Source organism: Dipodomys merriami, unplaced genomic scaffold, assembly GCF_024711535.1.
Source record: "Dipodomys merriami isolate MVZ:Mamm:240054 unplaced genomic scaffold, mDipMer1.0.p SCAF_1513, whole genome shotgun sequence".
In the NCBI taxonomy this organism is placed as follows: Eukaryota; Metazoa; Chordata; class Mammalia; order Rodentia; family Heteromyidae; genus Dipodomys; species Dipodomys merriami.
The window spans coordinates 120,951-144,896 of record NW_027202842.1 but is presented as its reverse complement, the minus strand read 5'-3'; the positions used below and the strand labels follow the sequence as shown (position 1 = coordinate 144,896).

Genomic DNA, 23,946 nt, shown 5'->3' with positions numbered 1-23,946 from the left:
TGCTCTGGGCCAGGCGGGAAGAGCAGTGGAGCTGGCCACGGCTCCTCTCCAGGTGCCCTCCCCGTGGGAGGCGAGGCGTCGGTCCAGGCCTGGCAGCCAGGGGCTGCGGTCTCACCCAGGTGGGCATCCGGCTCCACTCCCTCCGCTGCACTCCAGGAAGCCTGTGCCTCTCAGCGGGCTTCCCCGTAACATGGCCTCCGCAGCATTTCTCCTCTGTTCACAGGACTTCACCCGGTGTGTGTGTACATGTGTGTGCACACACATGCATGCATGTTGGTCCTGGACCTTGCATTCTCACTTGGCTTTTTGGCTCAAGACATGTTCTACCACTTGAGCCACACTCCTACTTCTGGTTTAATTGGAAATAAAGAGTCTTAGAGACCTTTCTTGCCACGGACCAGCTCGGCCGGAGCACTGGGACCGACGGGACAGGGATCTCGGGATCGGTGGGCAAAGGAGTCGGTGAAGTGACAAACAGACTCAAAAGAGTTGCATCTGAGTGTATCTTTATTGAGGAGAATTAACATTCTTATACAGTGTGTGATTGTGACATAGGTTCTTTGTTTATTTAAGCACGTAATCAATTTTTTAAAGGCAAAGCATTGATGGATTACATGAAAATTAATGACTATCCCACCAACTGTTTAAGCTAAGTGGTGCAAAACAAGTCTAGCATATTGTTTAATAGAATACGTCATCTATTCAGCCTTTTTATGTTTAATAATTAACAAACCTAAGACAGGGCTGTACTTACATTATACTCTTTTTTTTTTTTTTTTTTTTTTTTTTTTTTTTTTTTTTGTCGGTTGTGGGGCTTGAACTCTGGGCCTGGGCGTTGTCCCTCAGCTCTTCAGCTCAAGGCGAGCGCTCTACCTCTTGAGCTACAGCGCCACTTCCAGTTTTCTGGTGGTTTATTGGAGATAGGAGTCTCACGGTCTTTCTTGCCCGGGCTGGCTTTGAACCGCGATCCTCAGATCTCAGCCTCCTGAGTAGCTAGGATTACAGGCGTGAGCCACCAGCGCCCGGCTACATTATACTCTTTTTAATTTTATCCAACTAATTTCATCTTTATAAGCTCCTGTATAAGGAAATGGTTCTTGGTTGGTTCAGGAAATATGTTACTAACTTTATATTTTGTGTGAAAACACCATCTATTCCCTATAATGTAAGTTGGACTAAACTTAATCATAACTGTTGGGAGAATCTTTCTTTTTCTTTTATAATCAGAGGTCCCTTCTTTTTTAGAACTCTCTAAACTACTGGGATAACTCTTTCTAACTTAGTTTAGTTTATTGATTTTGTCTGTTGGACATATCTAGAAATTTTAAGTCTCTATCTTTACTATGCATGAGCTGCAAAACCGCTTGTGAAGTTGTAGGAGTTTCTGGAGGCAACGTCACATCAGATGATAGATTGATTGGGGCATTGCCCACATTTAATCTTTGGCCTTAGTCTTTATTACTTAGAGAAGCCATCTCTATTGAACTGGAAAAATACAACATGCTCTGTTCGTGGATCAATAGAAAAATAGCCAAAACGAGAATAAAGGCAACGAATGTACAGCCAAGAAGAATATAGTAAGAATAAAGGTAGAGGCTATAAAGGTGTAGCCAAGTGTATGGGAAGCCTTGAACCAACACCTCCTTTCTGCAGGCATGCTTCCTTGAAGCTCTTTGTCCAACGCGATCTCTCACGCAGACTCTGCAGAAGGTGGGGTGGCACCCACTGGCCACAGAAAGATGTCCACTCACCTGGAAATACCAGGAACCACTGGAAGTGAAGAAACTTAAGTGTTTGACCTTGTTTCTCTGGCCAGAGACTATTCCTTGAACTTGCAGTCCCTTATTCTGTTGTCGAGGTCAAATCAGAAGCCATCTATCCACCACAGGCAGCTTTATGGAAGTGCTCCGCCCACCTGCGCTGGCTTCTCTTTGCTGAACCCAGCTAAGGACTCCTTGAAGACACATCTTCATGGCTGCTTTGCCTGCTGTGATCTCTGCTCCTTTCCAAATGCTTGCTTCGGCAGCTTCCTCTCCATTGCCTCTCGGACTGGGTTCCCATGGTGGTTGGATACTGAGCTGCTTGTTAGAGGAGGAAACAAGGGTTGTTGTATACAATGGCAGGCCTGAACTGGCCTGGAGGCAGGACAGACGCTCTCCCAGGTGGGACTTATCAGGGCAAGGGGCAGGCATCCTGCCACTGGGCCCTGGGTCACTGTGGTGAGCAGCAGTCACACTGGAACTTCTCTTTCTCAGAGAACAACGGGTTAAGTCTGACCAGATTGTCTTTTTTAGGGAATCCAGTTCTCCACCAACTCCTGGGGGATGCCTGGGGCTTGAGTCTATGCCAGGCTCCACTCCTGTCCCAAACCTTTCATTCCAAAAGTTTCAACCAAGTGTATGTCGCGTGGCACTTTCTGGCCAGGCTGGCTTCAAACTGTGATCTACACATCTCAGCCTCCTGAATAGCTAGAAGACCCAGTGGATATTGACTGATGTAATTATTGCCTGCACCGCCCCTGCCTTACCTCTGGAGGTGCTGGAGCTTTGAGAAGATGCAGGAGTTGGGTGAAAAGAGAGGTCGGGGGATACAGAGACAGGGATGAAAGAACCATGAGAGGTTTCCACGTCACGGGATTCACGTGCAGTGAAAACATTGATTTTCTGAACAGGGCATGAAGTCAATGCGGTGGTTGAGACTAAAATTAAAAAGCAGACTAGAAACTGCTAAAATGCCTAGCCTTGCCCACGAGTGTGGCCACATTCATGTGACTCCTGGTCACTGCATAGTGTGCTTCTTTGTGTGGGTCAGAAAGAGCCTGTCTTGCAGGGAGCCTCTGATACGCCAGGTCTTGCAGCCCCCTGGCTGTGGCAGGCTCCCAAGGGGCATCATACGCTCCTGGGGAGAACTGGGAAGGAAAGTGAGACCAGCCCACGGTGACCAGTGGTTGACAGGAAAGCTGTGTGGAGAGGAATGTGGCCGAGTGCAGGCTCAGCCAGGAAGAGATCTATGATTGATTGCTTATGTCTTGGGCAGGAGGTCGTGGTGGCTTGTGTGCCTCCTTGTTGCCCTCCCTGTCTGAGGAAATAAGAGTAGGGTTGATGCCAGGTGTCAGTGGCTCACGCCTGTCATCCCAGCTACTCAGGAGGCTGAGGTCTAAGGATCACAGTTCAAAGCCAGCTAGGGCAGGAAAGTCTGTGAGACTCTTATCTCCAGTAAACCAGAACACTGGAAGTGGCGCTGTGGCTCAAATGGTAGAGTGCTCGCCTTGAGCTGAAGAGCTGAGGGACAGCGCCCAGGCCCAGAGTTCAAGCCCCAGAGTAGGGTTGAAATAAAAACCCTTCTGTAACCTCAGTTCTCGGAATCAGCCTTTTCTCATCTATGAGATAAGAAGAATGGGGAAAAGGGACGCTGGCATTCTCTTCTATCTTGGGGAAAGTCTTTCTTTGATATGAATAGTGTGTGTGTATGTGCATGTGTGTGCATGCAGGGAACAAAATAAAAGATCCCCTGCCGCTCTGGAACTATCAAGTGGTTTTCTTTGGGTTAAAGTAGAAGCGTTCCTTGCACACACATGTGCAAAAGCACACAGAAGCCTGCAGGCATCCAGTTGGAGTGCTGTGCCAGGTGCTGGGCTCAGGCAGCAAAGGGAGGTTGCTACGGCCCCCTCCTGGTCCTGGGACGGCCCCCTCCTGGTCCTGGTCCTGGGACGGCCCCCTCCTGGTCCTGGGTTTAGCAGTCCTGCAGGTGTGGGTTCTGAATTGCTGCCACCTTAGTTCTGGGCTTCGGGTGGGAATGCTATTCTTTTGGTAGCATTGTTGGGGAAGAGGTTGCTTAGAAATCTTTCTCTGACCTGGCCTGGGGCTGACATTTGGGACGCAGGATGCTCACATTTTCTCACACATTATAAATGTTACTAACAACTACGATTCTTGCTGGCGCCTGCGTGTGCAGTGACAGGTCTTTACCTGCGTCCTCCCTGGGGAGTGGAAACGCCGCGGCTGCCAGCCCAGCTCCCCTTCCCGGCCGGCCACCGCGGCGCAGCCCACGGCCCTGCGCCCAGGGTGCACACCCCGCTCGGCCTGGACACCATGGCGGAGGCCGGGCGCGCGTCTGACTTAGATTCACGGAGGAGAAACATCGCTTCCAGCCCACGTCGGCCTCGGCGCCTCATCTGTACAAGGGCTGACAGTCCTGACTCTCGAGGGGTTTAGCAAGGGATTAAAATGAAGCCAACGTCTGTCTGTCAGCAGGATCCGGGAGGTGACAGCGGGGGTGACGATGGCCGTAACTTCAGCAGCCGACGCGGCCGGGACTCGGGTGGGCGCGGGGTGCCCAGCGTGCTCTTCCATTTGGAACTACAGGCTCCGACACCGGAGGGGAGGCCGGGGCCCGGAAGCCCGATGCTGTCCCGATTGCTGTTCCCGGTGGGGTCAGGGCCGGCGGCTCTCACCTGTCACCGAAGGCGGCAGGAAACCTCCGCGACACGCCTACCTTCTGGAAGTGCGGGTGGGCCTCGAGTAGAAGAGCACCATCCTGGAGCCGAAGGGAGATCGAATCCTCGTGCGGGCAGGACGGGCTGAGGGCTGCCTGCTCGAAGCAGCTCACTCCGGGCGCAGCTGGGCGGGGACGGAGGAGGCCTCTCCGTGGGCGGGGCGGGGCCTGGGGGCGGGGCCTGGGCGGTGGGACCCGGCCAGGGCGGCGGGGGCGGGGCTGAGCCGGGGGCGGGGCCGAACCGGGGATCGGGCCAGGCGGCGAGGGCGGGGCCAGGGCGGCGGGGGCGGGGCCAAACCGAGGGTCGGGCCAGGCGGCGAGGGCGGAGCCGAGGTGAGGGAGGGGCGGGGCCAGGGCGGCGAGGGCGGAGCCGAGGTGAGGGCGGGGCCAGGGCGGTGCTGAGCCGGGGGCGGGGCCGAACCGAGGGTCGGGCCAGGCGGCGAGGGCTGGGGCCGAGGTGAGGGAGGGGCGGGGCCAGGGCGGCGAGGGCGGGGCCGAGGTGAGGGCGGGGCCAGGGCGGTGCTGAGCCGGGAGCGGGGCCGAACCGGGGATCGGGCCAGGTGGCGAGGGCGGGGCCAGGGCGGCGAGGGCGGGGCTGAGCCGGGGGCGGGGCCAGGCGGCGAGGGCGGGGCCGAGGTGAGGGAGGGGCGGGGCCAGGGCAGCGGGGCCGAGGTGGAGGGGCCGATCCCGGGGCGGGGCCTGGGCGGCGAGGACGGGGCCGAGGTGAGGGAGGGGCGGGGCCAGGGCGGCGAGGGCGGGGCCGAGGTGAGGGAGGGGCGGGGCCAGGGCGGCGAGGGCGGGGCCGAGGTGAGGGAGGGGCGGGGCCAGGGCGGCGAGGGCGGGGCCGAGGTGAGGGAGGGGCGGGGCCAGGGCGGCAGGCCGGGGCCTGGGCGGTGAGGACGGGACGGGGCGGGGCCGGCGAGGACGGGGGCCGAGGTGAGGGAGGGACGGGGCCGATCCCGGGGCGGGGCCAGGGCGGCGGGGCGGGGCCGGTGAGGACGGGGCGGGGCCGGGCGCCGCCGCTCCCCTTGGCAGCCTGGTCCTAAAAATCAGCCCCCCAAACAACCCAGGAAACTCATTTTTCGTGCCCGGAGGTGAAGCCGGGAGCGGCCAGGAGGCTGCCGGGCCTCGACGCCGCAGCCTCCGTGGGGGCCGTCACCCCGCCCGGCGCGGGCCCGGCCCGGGGCGACGGTGCCAGGGCGGGCGGCACCCGCCGCGACCGCGCTTGTGAGCGTGAGGAGAGCCGCGCCGGGAGAGCCCGGCGGCCGCGGCCTCGCCCCGCGGGGGCAGGGACGGAGTGGGCCGAGAGGGGTGCGGGCCCCGTGCTCCCCGAGCTGGGCCGGGGCCGCGGGGCCGCCGGACTCCCCGCACGCCGCTTCGCCGGCACTTTTGTTCTCGGCTGGCGGGCGCCCGGCCGCGGCGGGGCGACAGTGCGCAGGCGCGCGAGGGGCGGGGCGGGGGCGGGGCCGGCGGAGGGCTCCGGCCCGCCCCCTGCCGCCTCGGCGCGCTCCATCCGGGCACTGCCGAATTAGCATCGGGCCGCATCACAACTTTGCCGAGGCTCAGCGAGATCCCGGCGCGCGCGCCGGAGGAACTATAGTCCCTGCCGGCGGACGGCGGGGGCCGCGGCGGCGGGGCGCGCGCGGGGGCGCGGGGCTCCCAGCGCGGGGTGCGGGGAGCCATGAGCCGAGCCGCGGCGGCCGCCCGGGGCCCCGGCGCCGCTCGCCCGGCAGTCTGAGGAGTTGGGGCGACCGCGGGCGCACGCCGGGGCGCTCCCCACCCTGTGGCCGGCCCCCGCCCCCGGGGTGTGGAGGGGGCCCGGCGCCCCCCCGCCCGGCCGCCACCTCCGGGCCGCGCAACTTGTCCGCGGCCCGGGCCAAAGTGAGCGCAAAGTGCCGCCCAAGTTGCCGGGATGGAGCTGCGGGGCCGGCCCGAGGCGCTCGCCGCGGAACTCGCGCGCCGCCAGGTAGGCGGGGAGGGCGCCCGGGCCGGCCCCGCGTCCCCGGGCGGGGGGCCCTCCCCCGCGCCTGCCCCGGGCCGGGGCGCTGCGCGCGCAGCCCGGACCGCGGCCCCCTCCCCCCGTGCGGGCCCGGCGGGCCCCGACCGGCTCCGCTCCCGCTCGCCTCGGGGTCTGCGGGAGGCGGCCCCGGCCCGGCCCGGCCCCGCGCCCCCTCCCGGCGCCGCCAAAGTAGTTTTGGCGACCGTTGTGGGGAGCGCGGCGGCGTGGCGGCCGGCCCCGCGGCGTGCGCGCGTGTGAGCGCGTGTGAGCGCGCGTGAGCGCGTGTGTGTCGGGGAGATTAGGACGCGACTTGCATATTTATGAGCCTCGCTCGGCACGGGCTCGCCGTGTTTACTTGGCTCTTTGTTCCTCCCCCCGCCCCGGCCCGCACTCGCACGCACTCGCACCCGCACCCCGGGCCTGCAAACTTGCGCGGCTCGGGGCGCGCCGCCGGGTGCCGGGCCCCCGCCCCGCCGGCGAGCTGCCCCGATGAGGCGGCAGCCACAGGTAAGCGGCTCGGCTCGGGCGGCGCTGCCCGGCCGCCGCGCGGGACGCGGCCCGGGAAACTTGGAGGCGCGCGGCGGCCGGCCCGGCCCGCGGGGTCCCCGGGGGCGGCGCGGGGCCCCGGGCGCCCCGCCGGGCCTGAGCCCCCCTCCGTGTCTCCGCAGAACGGCGACCTCAAGAAGCAGCTCCACGAGAGGCAGCCGCGGATCGCAGCGCTCGGCGACAAGCAAGTAAGCGGGGCCGTCCGCGCCGGGAGCCGGGCCGCCGGGGCCGCCGGGGCCGCCGGGCGCGCACGCCGCTCCCGCGGGGGCCGCCCCCGGAGAGACCGAGCCGGGGCGGGGAGCCCGGCGGCGGCCCGAGCCCGGCCGCCCCGCCGAGCCGCCGGCGTCCATTTTGAGCGGGTGGACATGTTTTTGGGAGGAGGAAATTCCCTCGGCGTGGCGCCCCCGCCCTGGCCCCGGGGTGGGGTGCGGGCGCGGGGGGCGCCCCAAACTACTTGAGAGCGGCTCCGGGCTCCGGCCGCCCCGCCCCTCCCCCTCGCCGGCTTCACTTTTTCTCGCTGGGAGCCGGACGCCAGCTCTCGGGGAACAAAAGAACGGCGCCCCGGGGTCCCCCAGTTCTGCCCCAACTTTGCTCTCGGGGCCTCCGGGGAGGCGGGGCCGGGCGCCGCTCCCGCGCGGGGGGCGCGGCGCGGGGGAGGCAAAGTTGTCCATTGTGACCGGAGTTGCGCCGGGCCGCGGCCCGCGAGCAGATGCCGCCGCCGCCGGGGCTCCGCGCGCCCGCGCCGCCGCCGCCTCCCCGCCGGCCCGGCCCCGCCCCCGCGCCCGGCCCGCGCCGCCCAGCGCGGCCCTCCAGCCCGCGGCCAATGGCGCGCCCGGATCGCCGAGGCAGCGGGCGGCCCCGCCCCCGCCCCGCCCCTGCTCCCCGCCTGCCCCCCTCCCGGCCCTGCCCGCCCCTCCTATCGCCCCGCCCCCAGATATGCCCCGCCCCTCCCAGCTCTGCCCCGCCCCTCCCGGCTCTGCCCCGCCCCTCCCGGCTCTGCCCCGCCCCCTCCCGGCTCTGCCCCGCCCCCAGCTTTGCCCCGCCCCCTCCGGCTCTGCCCCGCCCTCTCCGTCGCGGGGGTCCCCTCGCCCCCCCCCCCCCCCCCGCCCGCCATCCATCGCTCTCCCCACGGAATGCCGGCACCCGCGCCGCCACCCGCGCCGAACTTGGACGACCCGGCCCCCCTCTCCCCCGCCCCGACGCCGGTTCCCCCCCCACCTCCGCTGGGATTCCGGGCCGGGCGCCCGAGCCCGGGGAGGCCGGGGGAGGCCGCGGAGGCCGGGGAGGCCGGGGCTCGCGGTCGAGTCTTTAAAGTTGGAGAGTGGCGGGACGGTGCGCTTCCCCTCCCGGCGGAGTCGGGCACTCCTGCCACTCCGATCCCTCCCGGGCGGCTTTTGGAGGGGGCGGGGCCGGAGGACCTTCGCGGAGCGCGGGGACGGGAGCGGAGACCGGGGAGCGGAGACCGGGGAGCGGAGACCGGGGACGGGAGCGGAGACCGGGGACGGGAGCGGAGACCGGGGAGCGGAGACCGGGGAGCGGAGACCGGGGACGGGAGCGGAGACCGGGGACGGGAGCGGAGACCGGGGAGCGGAGACCGGGGACGCGGGGACGGGAGCGGAGACCGGGGAGCGGAGACCGGGGACGGGGAGACCGGGGACGCGGGGACGGGGAGCGGAGACCGGGGACGGGGAGCGGAGACCGGGGACGCGGGGACGGGGACGCGGGGACAGGGAGCGGAGCCCGGGGACGGGGAGCGGAGACCCGGGGCGGGGAGCGGGGACGCGGGGACGGGGAGCGGAGACCGGGGAGCGGAGACCGGGGACGCGGGGACGGGGAGCGGAGACGGGGATGCGGGGACGGGGCGCCGCCGACACCTTCCTTAAAAAACAATGCTCCCGCACATCGGGCCCGGGGTCCCGGGGCGCGCCCGGCGCCCGGGCGTGGAGCAGAGCGGAGAAGCCGGCCCGCCGCCCCTGCCCGGTGCCCGTGCCGGTGCCCATGCCAGTGCCGGTGCCCGTGCCCGTGCCCCCTGCCGGTGCCCGTGCCGGTGGCGGGCGGCGCGGGGGTCCAGGCTGCCGGACCCTCCGGTGGCAGTGGAGGTCCGGCGCGCCGGGGTTGGGAAATGCGGGCCGAGCGCCCTCCACCGGGCCGCCCATGCCGGGCACCTCCGGACGGAGGGACGGACGGACGCGGGAAAGGACGGACGGCACGGAAGGAAGGGCCGCCGAGACCCTTCCCCTCCGAGAAGCGCGCCTCGCGCCCTGGCCGCCCGCCGCCGGCTTTGTCTGTTTCTGCGCCTGCATTTGCAAACAAGGACCCGTCCGAGGGAGGGCAGGCCGGCGCCCACCCCGGGAGCCCACCTCCGACCCCCCACCCCACCCCGGGAGCCCACCTCCGACCCCCACCCCGGGAGCCCACCTCCGACCCCCCACCCCGGGAGCCCACCTCCGACCCCCACCCCGGGAGCCCACCTCCGACCCCCCACCCCGGGAGCCCACCTCCGACCCCCCACCCCGGGAGCCCACCTCCGACCCCCCACCCCACCCCGGGAGCCCACCTCCGACCCCCACCCCGGGAGCCCACCTCCGACCCCCCACCCCGGGAGCCCACCTCCGACCCCCCACCCCGGGAGCCCACCTCCGACCCCCCACCCCGGGAGCCCACCTCCGACCCCCCACCCCGCGAATCTCACCTCTGACCCCCCACCCCGCTGAGCTCACCTCCGACCCCCCCCCGGGAGCCCACCTCCGACCCCTCCCACCCCGCGAAGCCCATCTCCGACCCCCCACCCCGTGAATCTCACCTCCGACCCCCCCCCCCCGTGAATCTCACCTCCGACCCCCCACCCCGCGGAGCCCACCTCCGACCCCCCACCCCGTGAATCTCACCTCCGACCCCCCCCCCCGTGAATCTCACCTCCGACCCCCCACCCCGCGAATCTCACCTCCGACCCCCCCCCCGTGAATCTCACCTCCGACCCCCCACCCCGCGAAGCCCACCTCCGACCCCCCACCCCGTGAATCTCACCTCCGACCCCCCACCCCGCGGAGCCCACCTCCGACCCCCCACCCCGCGAATCTCACCTCCGACCCCCCCCCCTGAATCTCACCTCTGATCCCCCCCTGCGGAGCTCACCTCCGCCCTCTCCACCTCTGACCCACCCCCACCCCCACCTCCGACCCCCCCACCTCCGACCCCCCCCACCGCCAGCCGCATGGACTTAGATTGGCCCCCCCCCCCTCCTGCTCCTTGGCAGACTTGGGCGGTGATTGGCAGGTTGGCTGGAAAGGTCATAAAGCACACTTGAAGATGACTGGGCTTTGAAGAGGCTTTACTTAGGCACCCCAAACCTGGAGCCGTGGAAAAGCTTGTGGATCAGTTATCTCCCCCCCCCCCCCCCACACACACACACTGGGAAGTTAGAATTCCTTTCTAGAGTTGGTAAGGAAAAGTCTTAACCATCTCCATCCACCTGCAGAGGTGCTTTTCTGCACTTGCCCTGCCTAATATCAGATATGAAGACTAAGTTTCAATTAAAGGTGCATGCACAGGTGGTGAACGAGATAGTAAAATGAACAGATGACCCCTTTATCGGTCTCTGTTAGATTGATAATAGCAGGTGCATAATGCCTTTTAGCTCCCAGCCATCAATTTCCCGTTCATGCCCTTGATACTGGGATTTTTCTTTTTAACTTTTAGGAATAGTGACAAGTGTTTAAAGCACTCCTAGAAGTCCATAGCTTGTTGGCCAGATGGAGATAAATTCCCTGTCTGTGGGCTAGAAATGTGGCTCAGTGGTAGAGTGCTCACTTAGCATACATAATGCCTGGGTTCTATTCCTCAGTAGCACATAAACAAAAAGCTGGAAGTGGCACTGTGCCTCAAGCGGTAGAGCGCTAACCTTGAGCAATAGCAGCTCAGGTATAATGCCCTTGGGACTGGCAAAAAAAATCCCTATCTAGCCTTAATCCCATTGAGGGCCTTAGGTTAGCAGAAAACCACCTGCCTTAGGATTTTTTTTGCTAGTCTTGGGCTTGAACTCTGGGCCTGCACACTGCACTGCCCCTGAGCTCCTTTTGCTACAGGCTAGTGTTCGACCACCGGAGCCACAGTGCCACTTCCAGCTTTCTTGAGTAGTTTATTAGATAACAGTCTCGTATCCTGCCCATGCTGGCTTTGAACCACCATCTTCACATCTCAGCTTCTTGAGTAGCTTGGATTACAGGCTGGAGCCACCGGTGCCCAGCTAAAGTCTGTCTTCTTGAAAGGTATTATGTATGTGATGTTCACCAGGGCTGAATCACGTCTGCTGCCTGACTCACCAGCCATGCCAAACCCCGAGACTCCACTCCAAGGCCCCCTGAACAAGGCCCTGAGTAAGCCCGCTGCGGTGTGGTCTTACTCCAAGCCCCCGCTCCAGTGGTCAGCTCTTGGTCAAAGGATGTTCTTTCTTCAAAGCCATCTTCTGGGAACACAGCTCTTCTTTCCAGCCTCTCTCCTGTGCCAAGGCCTGCCAACTGTCCTTTCCTGGAAGGTTCTAGGAGCTTCTTGAGTTCAGTTCCAACAGACACAGTGACACTGAGCTTCAGTTCACACGCCCTTGCACCCGCCACAAGGGTGCTGCACAAGAGTTTTGACAGGCAGCCGAGCCACCGCCACCTCCGTTTTAGAGCGTTTTCGTCACCTTGAAGCCGGCCCTCAGGTGCTGTTTTCACAGCCCTAAGCTCCCGTACCGCAGAGCCCCCAGTTCTGGACCTTCCAGGAACGGTACCTGCGGCGTGTGTCTGTGGCTGTCTTGGGGGTGAGCAGGCCTTGCTTCTGATTAGCCACTTGCCTTGTTGAGGGACGTCTGTGGCTTCATCTGGTGACACTTGTACAGAGTGTCTGTCTTAAGCCGGGCCACCATGACAGTGCCCCCCTCTGTGCTCCTCCATTCTCCAGTGCCCGGGGGTGGAACCCCTGTGGTCCCTGCTGTCTGTCCTCGGGAAGGGAGGTGGGGCTGTCTGCACAGCCCTTGTCTTTTCAGCAACTCTGGTGCCCCCAGTGTGTCCTGGCCTTAGAGTGCTGGGCACTGCTCGTTTTGATCTCCTGATCCTGTGTGTTCCTCTCCTGAGGAGTCCTGGGCCACGTGACCGCAGGGTTGGTGTGCCAGGCAGAGCTGCAGGACAGGTCCCCAACCTACAAGTGAGGGGTGGGGTACTAGAGGGTCTTCAAGCAGCCAATACGAGAGGAGAGCGCTGGCAGGCAGACAGGTGGCATGCTAAGCTGTGGCTCCTGCAGAAGGCCTGGCACGAGGCAGGATCGTCTGCCGCGCGGGGGGGGGGGGGGGGGGCAGAGGCTCCAGGATGAAGGAGGTCACAGCCCCGTAGCCCACGGCTGCTTAGATTTTCCTCATCCGCAGAGGCTCTCGCAGGGGTGATGGTGTGTATGTGTGTCTGTGTCTGTGTCTGTGTATGCATGCATGTGGGTAACATTAATCCTCAGATATACTTACTAATCGTATTTTCATTTAGTCAATTTTACGTTGTCAATTTTAAGTAGTGAATATATTTATAGTGATACCTCTTGGCAGGTTTCATGATATATATGAAACATCTAGAGTATGTAAAAATCAGTCCAGGATTATGCTGTAAAAGTGAGAGGAAGATGCTGGGCTCCAATGGCTCACACCTTTCATCCAGCTAATCAGGAAGCTTAGAGCTGAAGATTGCAGTTCAAAGCTAGCACAGGAAGGAAAGTCTCCAATTAACCAGAAAAAAGCCAGGAGTGTGGAGTGGTGCCTCAAGTGGCAGCGTACTGGCTTTGAGCAGAAAAGCTCAGGGACAGCATCTAGGCCCCGAGTTCAAGACCATGACAAGCGCTCCCCCCAGAAAAACAAACAGCGAGAGGAAGCATCTGTTTTATGCCCTGTACTAACATTTAGCAGGTAAGGAGAATGCTACTTTTTTTTTTTTTTGGGTCTGGGCCTGGGCGCTGTCCCTCAGCTCTTCAGCTCAAGGCGAGCGCTCTACCAGCAGAGTTTTGCTGTGTAGGCCAGGTTGGGCTTGAATGCTTGCCTCAGCCTTCTGAGTACCGAGATTATAGACGTGCATTACCACAGCTAATTGAAAATTCTTTTCTTTTTTTGGCTGGTCTGGGCTTGAACTTAGGGCCTGGGTGCTGTCCCTCAGGTTTTTTGCTCAGGGCTCGTGCTCTGGTCTACCATTTGAACCACAACTCCACTTTTAGCTTTTTGGTGGTTAATTGGAGATAAGGAGTCTCACACTTTCCTGCCTGGGCTGGCTTTGAACTGCAGTCCTCAGATCTCAGGCTCCCAAGGGCCTGAGCCACCAGTGCTTGGCAAGAATTCTACGTCTGAAAACATTTTCGTTATAACAGTAACCTGTGCCTGTTGGGAAATTCACGGCACAGGTCTGTTTTAAAGTTCACATGAATGACTAGCTGATTAATGTAGGCTTTCCTTCCCTTACATCCACTGTCTTGTGGACAGCGCTGTCGAGTCCTGGGGTGCTTAGCGCTAGGTGCTCTGTACAACACACTATTTCTAAACATGCTTTTCATACTTGACAAGGGGCTGTGGACGTCCTTTGAGTACAGCTCAGGGTATTTGAGGGGCTCGCAGCAGATCCTGGGGACACGGAGGTGGTGGGGAGGGGATGTCTCACCTTTCAAGCCTGCCAGAGACCATGTTCCATGCAGTCAGGGCAGCAGGCGTCTGCGCAGCGTCTGGCAAGCTGCTGCTGTGGGAAGCAATCAGGCAGCTCTGGGGGAGCGGGCGGGAAAGCCAGCGAGCCTCCAGTGCCTCCAGTGCCGCTTCCTGTCAGCAATGCAGCAGCGCGGTAACCAGGCCCCCCTCCCCCACCCCGGGGAAACAGGGCTGAGGGGGGCGAGCCTGCCAGTGCCCACCCCGTGCGGCTTGCTGTGACATGGGGGTGCCCTGCTGCAGGCCCCCACGCTTGCGAGTCAGCTCACCGGCCGCCTCTGGGAAAGGTCGCTGGTGCCAGCTGGGCCACCTTTTTCTACCAGGGCAGAGTTGGTCTCTGAGCCCCTTTAAACTCCTCTCAGTTAAGTGTGGGTCTTTCCAGTGAGATGCCTCGGAAGGCAGCCGGGTGGCGCCGCCCCGGGGAACGGCGCGGCTCCTCTTAGCCTCTCTTCAGGAACCTCGTCTCTGGCTCCCGCCTCTTTGCCCCCTTGAGCTGCTGCCTGCCATCCCGGTCCGTCATCTGTGGGAGGCCTCTTGGGGGTCTGCGGGCCCAGGTTGGGGTTCAGCCCCTGCTCTCCCCTGCAAAAGGTGCCACTCAGAAGGCTGCAGCGCTTGTCTCCCGAGGGTTTCTCAGTTGGACGGACCAGAGTTTCACACCAGGTCTTCTCCAGCAGTGCCTGCCCCGGGGGCCCGGCTCACGGGTGGAAGGTGGATCGCTGTGTCTCCAGCCGGTCAGCGAGCGCCCAGCCGTGGTTAGCGTGGAGAAGTGACAGGGAGTCGAGGAGGTGGCACACCAGTGCGGGTCCCGAGGGGGCTGTGGCCTCTCTTCTGACGGTGCTCCGCGTTGCCGGGGCTCTGATTGCTTTAGGCTCTCTGGGTCTGACCAGTCCACAGGGCACCTGGGGGTGGGGGGCCTTGCGGTTAACATGGTTGTTTAGGAGGAGCTAAAACCACTGGGGCCCAAGGAGAGAGAGGTTCTGAGCTGTTGACTCCAGGCTGTTGGAGCTTCATTCCTGTGCCGGCTGGCTGGCTGGTATGGGAGAGAGGACAGTGCTATGGGTGTCAAAAGTTGGGCTTAGCCGGGCGCTGGTGACTCACGCCCGTTATCCTAGCTACTCAGGAGGCTGAAATCTGAGGATCGAGGTTCAAAGCCAGCCCAGGCTCTTATCTCCAATTAACCACCAAAAAACCTGGAGTAGTTATAGTTCAAGCGGTGGAGCATTAGTCTTGAATGCAAAAGGTACGGGAGAGCACCGAGTTCAAGCCCCAGTGCCAACACACACACACACACACACACACACACACACACACACACACACACACACACACACACACACACACACACACACACACACACACACACACACACACACACACACACACACACCCAGGCCCTGAGTTCAAGCCCCAGTGCCAATACACACACACACACACCCATGCCCTAAGTTCAAGCCCCAGTGCCAATACACACATACACACACGTACACACACACACACACACACATACACACCCATGCCCTGAGTTCAAGCCCTAGTGCCAATACACACACACACAGAGTTAACGGAGTCCCTGTACCAGGGATGATGCCAGGTAAATCGGTGACATGATCATCATGGCAGGAGTCTCCCTCAGAAGAGGACATGTAGAACTTTCTACCGGGCGGCATCTCCTCTCCTGGTGGCCAGCAGGTCGGGGCTGGGTCAGCCGGGGTCAGGAGGGAGGGCTGTGGTAGAAGCCTGCCTGCGGCCCTGGGAGAGCTGACCCCAGAGCTCGGGGCACCCCCTTCCTCGTGTCGGCCGGCCTTGCTGACCCCCAGACCATCCCACGCTCTGCGTTGGCAGCTGGCGCTGAGGTTTTAATTTCAGGATTGTCTCCAACGGCCTCTGTTCTTCAAAGGAAGAATGTGCTTTGGGGACGGTTGTGTTTTGCTTCCCTCGCGGTTCCCGATTGTGGGGCAGCTCTGCCTTGCTGTGGGGAGAAGCTGCTGACGCGGCTTCCTTCTGCTTGCGGCCTCCCGTGGCCCCTGGCGGCCAGCGGCCAGGCGGGCCCGTGGCCCGCGCCTCCCTGGCACGCTACGTCTCGTTCTTTCCGTTTCTTGGCCTGCTTTTGCAGTGGTGTGTTCGCAGAGGGGGGCGTTGGTGACATTCTATCCAGGGCACAGTCAAGATCCTCAGCCTGAAGTAGAGTAGCTGGGGCAGGCCCGATGACCTTCCCAGCCCCACTTCTGGCTTTTTCTGCGATTCATTGGATTTTCCAGCCCTGGCTGGCTTCAAACCATGATCCTCATCTCAGCCTCCTGCGTAGCGAGGGTGACGGGCGTGAGGACTGGCGCCCGGCTGACCTTGGCTCTTTAGTGACCGCAGACACCTGAGTTGCTTTTGGTCTCCACAGCATGGTGTGTTCCTTGCGGAGATGGGAGCCTAGATTTGGGGTAGAAATGGAGGGTCTGTGTTCCCACAGAGTCCCCGGGCTTGGCTGAAAAGGACTGGAAAGCCCCTTGCCCTATCCAGGGGAAACTGAGGCTGCACCTGGGGTAGGGCAGAAGATTTACACATGGGGACCAGATCCGGCCCAAGAATCCGGGCTTCACCTGCCTTTCTGTGGCCCCCGAGGATCCTGGGTCTGTTTCCACAGCAGGGTTCTGTGGGCTGAGTTTTCTACATGCAGCGCTGTCCTGGAGGTCAGTCAGCTCCTTGGAGGAAAGTCCTGAGCCCTGCCCAGCACCCCTGTGACCAGGGCCCTAGGTGCATCCTAGGGGCTTCCAGAATGGCTGCTGCATGTCCAGAGCAGTTGACTGCTAACCTACACTAGTGAGAGACGGGCTACTTTAGCAGGGCTGGTGTGTTGTGGAAGTGTGTGTTGGTGTAGCACGGATCAGATTAGCTGCAGATCTTGGACACAGGCTGGTGTCCCCATGTTCTGAAGGGCACCAGTCCGGTGGCTGTGGACCGGATAGGCTGCTGGTGGGCCTGGTTTCAGCAGGCTGGGGAGCACACGGTTCCCATGGGGTCGGAATGGGGGTGAGAGCGGGAGCGTGGGGGGGCCTGTGGTGGGGGCGGGGACGGGCAGCATTGGCACCACAGCCTACACAAGAGGGCGAGAGGGCTCGGTGGCTCTCGGGGAAGAGTGTGTGGCAGGCAGAGGGTAGAGTGGTGTCTGCTGGGGGCCGCTGTGGCTGGAGGAGGGAGTGTGGGCATGACGGAGCCCAGAGTCCTTAGACAGGCTGAGGGAAGTGGGGCGTTTTCCCCACGGTGAGCGGCAGGCGGGTGGGCGCGGAGGCCTGGGGAAGGCGATGCTGGGCTGGCAGCCAGCGCTGCTCAGGGGGATCTAGTCGCTGGGGACTTTGACTTGACCCGCCACCTGCCCTGGCCTCCAGGAGTTGAAGTCAGACCAGGGCGCTTGGCCCTGACACTGAGGTTCTGGCTTCAGATCTCTAGACTGTGCTGGGAGGGCGCACCTCGGCCTCTCCCACGGTCAGTGATCTGTACTTCTGTGGGTCTGCTCGCGTGTGGATGTGGGACAGCGCACCTCGGCCTCTCCTGTGCTTCTGGCCAGAGGCTCAGTCCTGCAGCGCCGTGTGTCTGTCACCTCCCAGCCCAGCGGGGTGGGGTGGACATCTGACCCTCAGCAGGGCCTTGAACCTCCTCCCGGCTGGTTCCCATGATGGCCCTGCCACCCGGGCACTGGGCCTGTGACCGGATGCTGGGATGCTCCAGCCCTGTAAGGCTGGGAGGTCCCTGGGCAGTTAGACCCCCATGCTGAGGAGGTTCTGGGGTGCTCGGGCCCTGCCATGCGGAGGAAGTACTGGGGTGCTCAGTCTTGTCTTTGTAATGAGCCCTAAGGTTCACACACTGTCGACTTGAGGCTCTGGAAGATTCTAGGTTCCGAGGTTTAGCAATTCCACAGTCCTGGTGTGAGATTCTGTGAAGTGAATCTAGTGGATCACACAGCTAGAGCACTCTTTCCCATTTAGGTAAGCAGGTGGGACTCGGATGCGGGACTCGGTCCCGCAGCACCCCGCCCCCCATCAGTGTCTCAATGAAGTTATTTTATTAATGTGCTGAGTGGACTTGAATGTCTCCTACTGTGGATCTAATTCTGAACACGAGGGTCCATACCAAGTAAGAAGTCTGACAGCCGGTGTGAAGTGTCCTTTAATGAACTTCTTTGCCACTTGTATCTTAGCAACACATTTTATCACCTCCTGGTGTGGCTGCGCGCATCATGCAGTCATCTATACCCGCTCCTCACGTCCCTTCCCCACAACCTCCTCCCCAAACCCCTCCCCGGGGGAGAGTGCTTCTGCCTGCTTTCCAGACACCATGGCTTCTCTTTAGCTTTGTTGAGTTGATGGAAAGGTAAATGGGGTACGGGGTGCAGGGCCTTGCCAGCTGGGGCACCAGGTAGAGGGGGTGCGGCCTGAGCCCGAGAGATGGGCCGTGTTGGGCTGGCGTCCTGCGCTGGGCTGCAGCCAGCCTCAGAGATCATCCGCGCCCGCCCAGCACGCCTGGCTCTGGGTTTTTACCTGGACAGAGACTTGGTGTGTGCGCCTCTCGTCTCAGCAGCCTGAATGTGGGGATCGGTTACCGAGGGGCTCCTGTGGGTGCGGACTGGGGGGCGCCGGGAGGGGAAGGGGGCCTGGGACGGGAGCCTCCACACGCCCAGCCTGGCTGCCCCTCAGCCTGCAGCCCCTGCCTGAGCACAGACTGCCCTCTTGCCCTCGCCTGTTTCTAGGCTGCCAGACTGGGGGTGAAGCGTCCAGCGTGTGTCCTCATAGTTCCCACGGCCAGAGGTCAGACAGTGTGCTGCGCCTGCGGAGCCGTGCTTCCTACCTCGGAAGGTTCTGGAAGAGGTCCTCTCCCCCGCCCCTCGGCTTTGGGGTCCCAGCGCTCTTTGGCCTGTGGACGTTTTGCTCCGGCCTCACTGCTCTCTTGTCTTCTGTGCTTTTTCTCCTCTTATGACTTAGGCACCGTTGGATTTAGGGACCGCCCTGGTCCAGTGTGTCCTCAGCCCACCTGACTGCATCTGTGAGGGCCCCATTTCCAAGTAAGGCCTGTTTTGAGATTACAGGAAGAATACCTCTGCCAGCGTGTGGGGGGAGGGGCCAAGCCCAGCTTGCACCAGACACTGCACGCGTGAGTGCATGCGTGTGCGTGTGTGCACACGTGTGAGTGTGTGCATGCACGCGCATGTGTGTATATGCGTGAGTGCACGTGTGCACACGTGTGAGTGCATGTGTGCACGCGTGTGAGTGCATGTGTGCACACGTGTGAGTGTGTGTGAGTGTGCATGCAGGTGCATGTGTGTATATGCGTGCACGTGAGTGTGTGTGTATGCGTGCGCGTGTGTGCATGTGCGTGCATGTGTGTGTGCATGTGTATGTGCGTGCTCCCTCACAGTGCGCGCTCCCTCACGCCATTGTGAGTGGTGCAGGGCTGATTTTCACAGCCTGTTACCTGGCAGTGGGTTTAAGCATTGGAAGAGGAACATCCCAGAAACCGGGTGCACCACTCCTGCTTCGGCTCACCAGAGAGCTTGCTAGTCTGCGAAGGCTGTTTCCAAAAGCCGCCAGCCCCGGGTTTCACCCTGGTTTTTCCCTCGGTAATGAGGAAGGCTGTGTGGAGGCAAATGAACACGGGATGGGGTAGGGGCAGCTTCAGGTCACACATGGCTTCCTCCTGGCTGGCGGTCTGCAGGGAGAAGCACAGACACCCCCCAGGGCGGGGCGGCTTCCAGGGAGCCGCGTGGGTGGCTTTGCCGCACGTGTCGCCCCAGTTTCCTCGTTAGTGAAGTGGCTGTGACAAGGACCTGTCCACCAGGGCTGAGCTGGGACCCCGGCGTGGGGAGATGCATGGTAACCCCAGGCTGCTGCCACGGGCTGAGCTGGGACCCCGGCGTGGGGAGATGCATGGTAACCCCAGGCTGCTGCCACGGGCTGAGCTGGGACCCCGGCGTGGGGAGATGCGTGCTAACCCCAGGCTGCTGCCACGGGCTGAGCTGGGACCCCGGCGTGGGGAGATGCATGGTAACCCCAGGCTGCTGCCACGGGCTGAGCTGGGACCCCGGTGTGGGGAAATGCATGGTAACCCCAGGCTGCTGCCACGGGCTGTTCCGATGGGCTGGCCCAGGGCTGCCCGGGGTTCTCCATGGACCAGCGGCTGGGGGAGCCTGGGATGGTTGGGAGAAGTGGACACAGAGGGTGGGCAGGCTCGTGGGCTCTGAAAGGTCCTTTCACACCTGAGCACGGCCCCATGTGTCCTTGAGAGGTCCGTGCGGGACCGGTCAAGGCGTCTGCCGATGTCTGTGATTTCTGCTCCGTGTGTGTCTCTTCCCGTGATGAACACAGGCGCGAGTGGCTCCCCAGAGGGGATGCAGCGTGTATCGGGGGCTGTCCGGTGGAAAAGCTGGAGGTGAAGGCTGACCGGCTCCGGCTTGCTCTGTCTCTAGCTCTGTTTCTGTCTGTCTGTCTCTCTTTTTCCTCCCCCCCACCTTCCTCCCTCCCCATCAGCTGTCGGGCATAGATCATAGAAGGAATCTGACTTACTTCCGAACAACGTGGCCCTCCCAAGAAGTGGGTGTGGTCCAGGGCTGGAACGGCCTTGCCTTGGGGACAGGGACAGGGAGCTCCTGGTCACAGACAGAATGGCAGGAAACCGGTCAGCATTTGACAAGTGTCTTAGAAGCAGAGCCTGTGGCTCGTGGCTCACGGCTCACCATGGCCCCCAGGTCTGTGGACATGCCTGGTGGGCTGTCGGCGGTGCTGCTGTCCTTCAGCACATGGAGAAGACTGAGAGGTGCCAGCCCTGTGCTCTGTGCCCTCAGGGCCGGACTTTCCCCGTCAGAGCCCTGAGCCTGCCTAACTCTCCATGCTGTCGGCCCTTAGAGCCCACAGTGGGGCCCGGCCCAGGGTGAGGATGGAGCCCGTGGTGGGGGCGGGGCGGGCCCATGAGCAAGGCTGGGTCGACTTCCCGACGGGCCGCCGCATGGTGCCTGCCGTGGCCATTCCTCTCACCTGCGTCTGCATTGCTGCGGTGTCGGTTTTCTGAGGTCCAGCCCTTAAGTGCTCCAATGCTGCCACCTACTGCAGGTGTTCCAGATGCCACCTGACCTCCCATCGAAGTGTGAGCTTGAGCGGGGAGCCCCTTTGCTGAGGCTGGGGTCCCCTGTGCGCCTGGCCTCTCCCCACCGGTCCCTCTGGGGGATCACTGCACACGCAGATACCCGGGGTTCCAGGGAACACAGCCCGGAAGTCACAGGCTTGAGGATAAAATGGAAAGAACTAGTTGAAGCGAACAGATGGGCCTTTTCCTGACCTGCCTGGATTTCTTCAGCCTCATCGCCCAACCACCTCCTGGACCTCGTGAGCACTGATGGCCACTAGGCCTTTGCCCAGGACAGCTCCCCTGCTGGGGCTGCCCTCTGGTTTTGTTTGAACAAGATCCAGTCCTTAGCCCAAGACCCAAGACCTTGATCCCCCTCTTTCCCCTTGAAAAGGGGCCTCAGGATTCACTTGGACGGGATGGGGGGGGTGGTGATTCTGATGGCACGGTTGGTGTTGGTTTTGATGGCAGTAATGCTTGTGATGGCAACACTGGTCTCAGTTATGGAGTCAGGGACTGGATGGGGATGCCTGTGGTGGTTCCGATGGTGGCGGTGGTGGTGGTGGTCATGGTGGTGGTGGTCATGGTGGTGGTGGTGGTCATGGTGTGTGGTTGTGGTGACGTCTTGCTTGTGGTGGTGGTGGTGGTGATCCAATGGTGGCGGTGGTCATGGTGGTGGACATGGTGGTGGTGGCGGTGGCATCTTGCTTGTGGTGGTGGTGGTGGTGGTGATGGTCATGGTGATGGTGGTGGTGGTGGTTCCGATGGTGGCGGTGGTCATGGTGGTGGTCATGGTGGTGTCCTGCTTGTGGTGGTGGTGGTGATGATGGTCATGGTGATGGTGGTGGTGGTGGTTCCGATGGTGGCGGTGGTCATGGTGGTGGTCATGGTGGTGTCCTGCTTGTGGTGGTGGTGGTGATGATGGTCATGGTCACATCAGGGGTGGTGGTGGTAATCGCCATTTATTAACCACTTCTTTGGTTGGTGGCCTTGTGAGGCTGCATGACTCACAGTATGAGTGGAGGAGGCAGAGACTGAGAAGTCTTACAATTCTTTTCAAATTATATGTTTAGGTAGTTGTACTTATCAGATTATGAGTACAGTGCATCTTGGATACCTCCCATTCATCCTTCTCCCCTCCCCCACTGTGTGTGTGTGTGTGTGTGTGTGTGTGTGTGTGTGTGTGTGTGTATGTGTGTGTGTGTGTAATGGAGAAGCAAAAGCGTGAAAAGTTCTAAAGTCACTAGGTAACTTTAGAACGTGGTGATGCGTGCTGAGCGGTGACATGTGTCAACCACAAACGGTCGCCGCCATGAGTTTGGAGCCCCTGGGACTCCACAATGCAGAACTCTGGCTCTGCATTCCCGTACCGTTTTCCGGGCACGGCCTGTGCTTTACCATCACTGTCGCCTGGAAGGTCCCAGGCTCGTGTTCTGGGTGTCCCTGGGTCACCGCTCTGCGACATGCTCGTAGGTAATGCTGAGGGTGCAGGTGGCAATAAAAGGAACAGAATGCACTCTGCATGTGAGTTTCCTTGGGAAATGAAGCTTTCAGTGAAAAACAGCCAATCATTTCCTCACCCCACAAATTAAAGTGGTGACTCATGGAGCAGAATATAGATGCAAATAAGCATTACGCATTGGTACTTTCTTTACTGTGCTTAACACCATTCTGTGATAGAGTTCTAACTGTGAGCTACCACAGTCTGAGCTACCGCAGTCCAGGTGGTCTCAGGATCTGGGCCTCCAGCTCCTCTGCGCCCGGTGCCACCCCGGCCTCTGCCCTGTCCTTAGGAGGCCAGAGGCTCCACCCCTGGGCCCAGGGCTCCTGTTTTGTATCACGTTTCCATGAGCTTCTGGAGGCCCTGGAGTTTTGGGATTCCGGCTCTGAGTGAGAGGCTAACCCTTTCTCTGACACCTGACAAGCGGTCAGGGGTAGGTGTCAGGCTTGTCGGTCCTTACTGCATCTTTCAAGTCTTGTGATACTGTCATCGAAGAGCTGGCTGTTGTGATGAGGATGATGAGTTCTGATTTATCATGATGGTAACGTGGTGATTGATGATGATGGTGGTGACGATGGTGATAATGATGGTGGTGCTACTGATGTGATGGTGATCTTGATGATAATAGGGGAGCTGATGGTGGTGGTGATGGTGGTAATGTGATGGTAGTATGAGGATTAGAGGTGGTGATGATGATGGTGATGGTGGTGATCATGATGATGGTGGTGACAGTGGCGGCTCATGCCTTACTGAAGTTAGGAAAGACCGGGAAGATGGGAGTGTGGAAGGAACCTAATTTCCAGTTCCCGGGGGCCTTCCGGCTCTAGCGAGGCATGGAATCTTACGCCTGACTTTCCTGGCTAGCGCCTCTGCATGCTGCGCAGGCCCATGCAGGTATTAGTGGTTGTGTGATGGCTCAAAGGCTGTGACTGGGCAGCGGGGCAGGGACAAGGCTCCGTGCTGTGACTTACGGCTTGGTGTGGGGCTGGTTCTGCTCATCTCTTGGTTTTCTTAGGTTAGATTTTAAAACGTAGTTCTTGTTCCTTTTTTTTTTTTTTAATGCAAAAGTATGAGAAGGACCTAAGCTGGGCCTGGGCCTGGGCTCGTGGGGGAGACGGCTGGCGCGGGTGTCAGGGGTGCTCCCAGCCCACAGCTGGCGCTGCCTCCGTCTGCCTGCCTTCCCCTGCAGGGCCTGCAGTGCGCTGGAGGGTGTGTGCGCACCACGGCCTCTCCTGGAGTCAGCGAGGTCCCCGGGCCCGTGGCCAAGAATGGCTGACCTCCCAGGTGCGGTTCAGTGAGGGGACTGAGGAGAGCTGGGCTCCTTTCTGTGTCTCGGTCCAACTGGGTTTGTTTTGCCCGTGGGAGTTCCATTTCCTAGGGCTAGCCTGACCCATAGCCACAGGGGACATTGTCCCCTTCCAGATTCCCCCATCACCCCGGTGCCCCCTCCGGATAGAACCTGCTGCCTGCTTGCTCCTAACGAGCTGCGTAAAAAAACAAGCGTTGATTTCCAGATAAAAATCACAACAAACTCTGAAGTCTCCCCCTTCCTGTAAACCTTGTTACAAATCATTGCCAGACACACACCAAGTCTGAAGTTCA

The 23,946-nt window shown here is 61.4% G+C and overlaps 1 protein-coding gene across 2 annotated transcripts in view; it reads left to right on the top strand.

Annotated features, from left to right (window-relative positions):
* The first annotated feature begins 6,288 nt into the window (after window positions 1-6,288).
* The window catches only part of Phf21b (PHD finger protein 21B), a 56,612-nt gene continuing 38,954 nt past the window's right edge, over window positions 6,289-23,946 (top strand). Inside the window, exons 1-2 of one of the 2 annotated variants that reach the window (XM_070022713.1) lie at window positions 6,289-6,460; window positions 7,162-7,227. In XM_070022713.1, coding sequence (XP_069878814.1) covers window positions 6,407-6,460; window positions 7,162-7,227 — 120 coding nt within the window. In that variant the 5' untranslated portion in view covers window positions 6,289-6,406. Of the gene's footprint in view, window positions 6,461-6,708; window positions 7,001-7,161; window positions 7,228-23,946 lie in introns of those variants that run through there. The other variant, XM_070022714.1, reaches the window with a different exon arrangement.